Source organism: Nicotiana sylvestris, chromosome 8 (genome assembly GCF_000393655.2).
Source record: "Nicotiana sylvestris chromosome 8, ASM39365v2, whole genome shotgun sequence".
Classification (NCBI taxonomy): Eukaryota; Viridiplantae; Streptophyta; class Magnoliopsida; order Solanales; family Solanaceae; genus Nicotiana; species Nicotiana sylvestris.
The window spans coordinates 6,033,360-6,041,120 of NC_091064.1; the positions used below are offsets into that span (position 1 = coordinate 6,033,360).

Genomic DNA, 7,761 nt, shown 5'->3' on the forward strand with positions numbered 1-7,761 from the left:
ATGGTTTTCCTGAATTTGGTTGACGGACTCTGATTGGCCTAAAAATTAGTGGATCCGTCAGATTCGGCCTTGTGAGCAATATTCACCGTGACTAACATTATTTTTTTGCGCTTTGGGGACATGGAACAAGAATTAATAATTATTTCTATTTCTGGTGTGCTTATATACGTGTTGATTTTCCTAAATTTTTTTGACGGACTCAGATTGGCTTAAAATTTGATGGATTCATGTGATACGGCCATGTAAGCAATACTCACCACTACTAAAATAATTTTTTTTAGAGTTTCAGGATCATAAAATAGGAATTAATGATTATTTCTATTTTTCGTTTGTTTATATACATGATGATTTTCCTGAATATGATTGACGAATTTCAATTAGCCTAAAAATCTGTGGATCCATGGGATACGATGTTATGCGCAATACTCACCATGATTAACATTAATTTTTGGCATTTCGGAGTCATGAAACAGAAATTAATGATTAATTTCATTATTTCATATGTTTATATATATGTTAATTTTCCTCAATTTAGTTGACGGACTCCAATTGACCTAATAATTTATGGATCCATCTGATACGACCCTTGGAGCTATAGTCACCAGGACTAATATTATCTTTTGGCATTTCGTGATCATAAGAAAACTATGCACGGTCACTTGGATTCTATCGCTAAAAAAACTGACAGATTCCGATTGGCTTGAAATTTGATGGGTCCATCGAAAAAGACTTTGTGATCAATACTCGCCATGACTAACATCGTGTTTTGGCGTTTCGGGGTCATGAAACATGAATTAGTGAATACGTCCATTCTTTCGTGTGTCCTATATACATGATGGTTTTCCTGAATTTCATTGACAGAGTCCAATTAGCCTAAAAAAATTGGTGGATCCGTCAGAGACGGCGTTAGTTACCAATCAAATGTTTGCTACGTGCAAGAAATCATTCCGGTTGACAAAAACTTTCATGATTACTGCTACATTTATCATAATTCTGTTATTTTCTTTCATAATATTTGTCCTATCAGTTTACATGAAAGAATAAGGGGTATTATCACTTTTAGCCCGCGTCAGAAATTATTTACATCGATAGCCGAAAAAGTGTATAAAATTTGTATAATTTTTTATATAACATACATAGTGTATATATATACAAAAGATATACAAAATTTATACATTTTTTGGCTATTATTTTTACAATGGCTATACAATGTCATTTTTCCAAAGAATAACAAGTCACAACCAAGATAAATATGGCTCTATACTTAGTAAATTCATATTATACAAGCTTTGGAAGAGTGTCTCTGTATACATTAGCCGCTGAGGGCACATTTGCTACTTGGAAAAAAAAACAATACATTTACATGATGGTAGTCTCAGTATGGAACCAGAAAGAATGGCAATTTACATTTCTCTTGCTAAATCAAGCACAGTATACATAAGCAGCCACTGTCCCTTTGGCATGGCTGAAAAATCCGAATATAAAACTTGTTAGTCTTCTTGGCCTGCAGCAAAATGGTTAAGTTCATTGAGAAATCTCGGAAAGACAACCAGCGAATACAGGATTTAGAATCAGGAATGCATCTTATAGTGTTTTTTTTTTGCACATGTATACATAGTTTGAACCGAAAGTAGTGTATTCAGTTGAATCCACCGAACTCGTCGTAGATCCGAAAGATAACCACATGGTTAAAGGAGGAGAGTAACAAAGGTTACTTACATGAACTTCATGATTTATGAATCATCAACCAGTCTTTTCAGCTTAGCTACCTGTTGGTGTTGGCCGCCTGTTTTAACCAGCATCAGTATTTGAAAGGTCATAGCTTCTTGCAGAAATAATCTTGCATATATTGCTAACATACTAACACTAATAAATGACGAGTTTAAGTTACATACACCGTCAATGGTCATTTTTACCTACCGTAGCAGGTAATTTGTCTTATTTTCAAGATTACAGATCCCGCATTTGCAGGAGGCTTACCTATAAATATCATTTCGATGAAGAAATTACCTTTTTAAGATACTTCTTGTGAAGTTTCATTGCACCAGTGCAAGCCTTTTTAGCATCCAGGTTTCCATTAACATCATTCAGTATCTGCAAATAGTAAACAAATGATTAAAGTATGAATCCATATAAGGGGCAAACTATGAACTTTTCGAAAAATCAGTATAAATACAAGTATGTATTACTCCTTGAGTTGGAAATCAGAATAACATTTAAGTTTTATGTATGCGAAAACCTTAACAACGTCGTCTAGTCCTCTTGCTTCAGTCAGCAACTTATCGCTCTTATCTTTCAGGACGCTGGCTACAAGAAAAACAGATATCGGTAGGGGAGCTTCTGATGCTTTGCCACCATTTTTCATGTTTTCTCGCTCGTATTTCCCAATATGGCGCGATTTTGACTTTGATTTTGATTCTTCAGATTTTTGATCAGCAGCTAATTCAGGATCTTCATACAAAAGAAACAAGTCCGGATCATATTCCAGTGCCCACATCATCTGTTCGAAAAAGATCAGGACAAACTGTTAGATCATTGAATAAATAGCTCTGAAACAAGAAGAGGTTTTTCAGTAGAATTTTTTTTTTACCTCCCAAAGATATAATGAATCACAAAAAGAAAATTCTCGGCGGAACAAAACCATGAGCATCCGGACAGCAAACAGATAATCACCTCCACCTAATTTATCTGTAGGCCAACATCAGAAGGAAAATACTATGTTACTTTTTTCGCGAGGGGAAATGAGGAAGTTATATCGTTTGCTTATCGCTCAGTATTCAAATGAAGGGGAGCCTTGGAGCAGCGGCATATTTATCTCCGTTTGACCTATAGGTCACGGGTTCGCGCCGTAGAACCAGCCACTAATGCTTGCATTAGGGTAGTGTATCTACATCACACTCCTTGGGGTACGGCCCTTAACAGTTGGAAACAGTAACAATGAAAATGGCCCCGGGGCCCTGTGTGATCGCGGGATGTCTTGTGCACCGGGGTGGCCTTTATTGCTCAGAAATTAAATATGAAAGTAAAGAGATTTTACCTAAGTGTTGGTGAAGTTTAGGATCAATAACTTGAGTTACTGAAGCTAGATTATTCAGCTGCGATTCTACGCCAACAGAACTCTCTGTGTATCTGAAATTTCCTCTCTTTGAAATTTGGCACAATAGTTGGTATCAGTCATAAGAATTGCGAAACATAAAACATACAGTAATGCAAATAACTGAAGATGTGACTCAAAAGGTAACATAGTATTCAGGAAAATAATGCTGTTTGAGTAAAGATTGTAAATATGTACCAGTCGTCTCATTAAACGTTCGAAGCACCAAAATGCATCTGCTTCATCGTCGAGAAGAATAATCATGGGTGAGCAAAGATCACTCATACCTGTTCAACAATGTCAAGATCTCTCAGTAATTGTAGGATCAAAGAGAAACCAAGATAGTCAAAACAATTTAATCCAAGAAGATGTTGCGACAAAACCGACCTTGACAATAATTAACATCTTTGTCAAACCAAGCATAAACAGAAAGGATATCCCAAAGCTTTGATAGATTCTCTTGGTTCTCATAAAACACGAGTGACCTGTCTGTGCGAGCCACATCGAGTCCTAGCACAAGTAAAAAGCCAAGAATGGAAGGTTTCAAGACATATACAAAGAAATTTTCAATGTGAAGAGAAAGGAAACTGATAAACCATGTTGCTCAGATTCCTCAAAATAGCTGCCGGATACGTGTCAGATCCTTCAAAAGTAGTGTATTTTTGGAGGATCCAGTGCAGATGCCACAACATACTTGGAGGATCCAACGCGGGTGCCACAGTATTTTTGGAGAGTCCGAGCAACATGGCCGATAAGTGTTCTCATATCGATAAGATACATCTGTAGAGCATCCCTCAAATCCATACTTGATTTGCCTAACTGAAAACTGTGTGCATTGACTAGGAAAATATATCAAGTGAAGTGAAATCTATATAAATAACCAACCTATTTGGTGTAATGAGAGTTTCCACTCTATTACTCTTTTGTCATGTTCCTTTACCATATCAAAACCACTGGAATCACCTGTTATTGCATGGTTAAACGACGATCAAATCTCAACATCATACGCGTCCACCAACCCTATAGCCATATATAGAAGAAAAACAGAGAAAAAGAGAAATGAAAAGACGAGTTGAGAACTCTACATCTTCAAGATTACCATTTGCTTGACCAGCTGAAGTCGCTTCTTTCGCTGCATTTGCCTCTTGAAGTACTAAAGGATCTAAAATGGGATCACCATCTTCTGTTATTACAGGTGCAGTAATAAATCTACCACTTCCAATCGTTGGAAACATTGTGCGGCATTCTTCTTTTAATACAGCATATTGTGTCCTGATGATTAAGCATTATAAGAATTTTAGACAAATATAAGCATTTTCTATACTTTTGTCGAAAAGAAAGTAAAGTACCTTCGTAGCTTTCGTATATCCTCTCGTTCTGCATACGTGCTCTTTGGATCGTAGCAACCAAGTAAGAATTCCCAAACTTCACCTCTAATTGATGGATGAATTCCCTAAAATATCACAGATACATGTAAATCGTCTACTATTTTACCATAATAGTCGTCTCACCTAGAATTAGTTTAGGATAGACTAAAACTATGTAACACCATTTCATTTCGTTCCACAAAGAATGTTATATAAAAGAGCAATAGACAAGAGCCAACATGACAAAAAGTCAAGCTTACCCCACGATGAATTCGACCAAGTGTTTTGCCTATATCAAGATAACCTTCAGGGGAAAATGCAGCATGCCATTTTCTTGCGCTTAGAGTTTTTCCGTTCTGAATAAGTAGAATGTTAGTAAAACATGAGTAGAACGTATGAAAGCAAGGGGAGAAGGGATATGCAGTAAGGCAAAAAACTTATTGCTTGAAAAATATCATCAGAAATTCTGACCAACAACAACAACTACTACTACGCCTCAGTCCCAAACATCATAAATTCTGACCAATCTTGTAAAATTGATACTCTATCAGATCCTGAGTTGTAGCGGAAAACAGATAAATTAGATCAAATTTTTGAGTGCTAAAAACGGCAGAGCTAGTCAATACACCTCCTCTTTGTCTTCAAATGCTCGTCGTCTAACCTCCGGACAATACAATATGAGGACACACATACCTACAACCAGAATAAAAGGCCATTTTTTTCCGGTTTTTCGTCCAGATACCCGGAGTGGGGTACCGTCTAATCCAGATTCATGCCGCATAAGGCTCGTTAAAAGGGAAAGGGCTCCCTACCAGAATCTTTTCCATTTCCAAGGCTTGAACCTGAGACCTCGAATAAGAGACTATTATTTTACCTCCTTCGCCCTAGTATTTCTTGCAACATTATTCTATATGTCTTCCTAGTAGTACTATAGTTAACCTGGAATTTCAAAAGAGGTTTAAGGTTCAATCTTTGCTTATAAGCATGTCAAGATTACGGAAAATTTTATTTTGTGTCTCATACAACTGACACCAGTTGTATGAGGCAACTTTTTTGTCTCAGAATTTTGTGGATCCAGATTTCTGTGGACCGAGAAGTGTAAGATTGGGGTTCACAAATTTGTAAGACAAAAAGGGCAGCACCCTAAGGGGTGTGACGTAGACTGTCTACCCTAATGCAAGCATTAGCGGCTGCTTCCACGACTCAAACTCATGACTTATAGGTCACATGGACACAACTCAAGGCTCTCTTTCCCTATTTCCTTGTTAGTCGGTTCAAAAAAAAAAATCTATATTTGGAACAATGGACTTTAAACTTCTCATTTATATTTTTTTCCTAATAAGAAGCTTTTGTTATGACACCACTAGTTTCAAAAATCTTATAGGCGGATATATATTATGTCATATTTAAGATCACAAATTTCAAAAGTTCGTCTCTTTTTCTTAAATTCCATACCAAGTCAAACTATGTACGACACGTAAATTGAAACAGAAAAAATAATAATAATGATGTGATAATAGGTGTGCAGAATGTACAAACCTTGATTCTAAACTTGGACTTGGGAACATCTGTACATTCAGGGCGAACTTGATAAAATGAATCAGCCGGAGCTCCAGGATCCCTCCACATTTTCGAAATATCTAAAGTTGCCATCTTTTTATATATATAATATTTCCTCAAATTAATCCCAAAAAAGAAAAATATTCAATCTCAAAAAACCAGCACCCACCAGCTTTTACTCTTCAAAAAAACTTTCTTTGCTGGTGGAGTCGAAACAACAAAAATAAAAAATAAAAAATTTGAAGAGAGAAAAAAAAAAGCAAGAAAATGATTTTTTTCCTTTTTCCTTGTCTTGCTTTTGTTTTTGCTGTTTTTGCTGGTGGTGGCGTTGTGGTTGGGGGAGATTTTTAAAGGTTTTCTTCTTGTTTGTAAATTTCTGCTATATTTTGTTTTCACAGTTTTGTTTTTTTGTTGTCTGTTTAATGGCCCCCAACACATCCACACACAAACATTGGCCGTTTAATGCGTAAATAACTTATATAATGTGTTCTCTGGTCTTACATTTTTTGTTTTCATTTTCTACGTACCGGTCTTACCTTGTGTTTTTCCCTCTGGAAGAAGAGTTTAGCGAAAAAGACGCGGGATCGAAGGACTTGTTACCCATTTCCCCTCCTTACGCGGGTATTGAATTTTGAATGGTCGTCGATTGGTCAATTTGACTTGGAAGGAATTGGAAATTGTTTGTTCGTACCTCTTCTATTTTAGTGGCACCCGCTATCTCGACTATAACAAGCTAAAAATTATTAAAAATTCTTCATTCATCCTATAAGTAGATCTTATTATGAACTTCTATTTCTTGTAGATACCTGATTTGCATTATTAGTTTTTTATTATATTGTTTATCCGTAAAACGGTACAGTTGAATTTATACGTGGCTTATAGACAAGTGAATCGATTTGACCCAAAAATGATAAATAAATTAGCGAAGGATATACGACTTAGTGTTGAAATCGAGATAAAACAATAGCAATCTTGGTTCTGGGAGCAGAGCTTCCGGAGGCAGTAGTAACAATATTAATAAGCAAAAAGATAAAATATTATTGAGCTTTTGAACAGAGAATAGTATTAGCTTGTCAGAAAATCCATGTCCTTTACAATGAGTGTAGAGCTCACTATTTATAGTTTCACCTAAGGAACAAGGTCCTAGGATCAAGCCTCTCTTAAATGACAATATGAGGGCCATTGAAGAACGTGTAACAGTAGGCAGTGAATGTCATATTCTCTATAACGGACCGTGCACTTACTGATATAGAATATTCTCCATTAAATACTATCGGGTGATAGATATTTAATTCACCTTTATGAATACCATTCTTCGAGATTGTTGTCGTTGGACCTGACTGTCTTTTATCTTCAGCTCCACGTGTCGCTTTCTCATGTGATCATTTAATATGAACATATTTTACCCTATACAGATAGTCCCCCTACTTTTCGATGGCATAACCTTGTGTCATCGGGAAGTTGGTAAAGATACCTTTTTTGGCGGGAAAGTCCCTGACCCCTTTGAAAAGTTTCTGACGGTTGATTAGACGCACGTCTCTCCGTATTTAATGCCCCGAACACGCGTCATCCCACGATTCAGCAATGCTTTTGCCGGTTATCGAGATAATTATGGCCATGATTTTAGCGGTCTATTCCTTTGCTTATACGCGTCAAACTTCTCCATTTACACTTCATAACTTTCCAAACTCACTTTACTTAGCTCATACTTCTCTTCAACTTTCTCTAATTTTCTTCTTT

General features: G+C 36.4%; 1 protein-coding gene across 1 annotated transcript; it reads right to left on the reverse strand.

The window, feature by feature from the left end:
- Positions 1-1,243: 1,243 nt before the first annotated feature.
- Positions 1,244-6,505, reverse strand: LOC104239832 (rab GTPase-activating protein 22). Its single transcript, XM_009794557.2, has 13 exons — positions 6,001-6,505; positions 4,722-4,817; positions 4,444-4,547; positions 4,194-4,366; positions 3,980-4,057; positions 3,482-3,604; positions 3,293-3,381; positions 3,038-3,143; positions 2,591-2,688; positions 2,240-2,500; positions 2,011-2,094; positions 1,720-1,786; positions 1,244-1,504 (listed from the first exon to the last, which is right to left on the reverse strand). The coding sequence occupies exons 1-12, from the start codon at positions 6,112-6,114 to the stop codon at positions 1,766-1,768; spliced, it is 1,347 nt and encodes a 448-aa protein (XP_009792859.1). The 5' UTR covers positions 6,115-6,505; the 3' UTR covers positions 1,244-1,504; positions 1,720-1,765.
- Between the last annotated feature and the right edge of the window lie 1,256 nt (positions 6,506-7,761).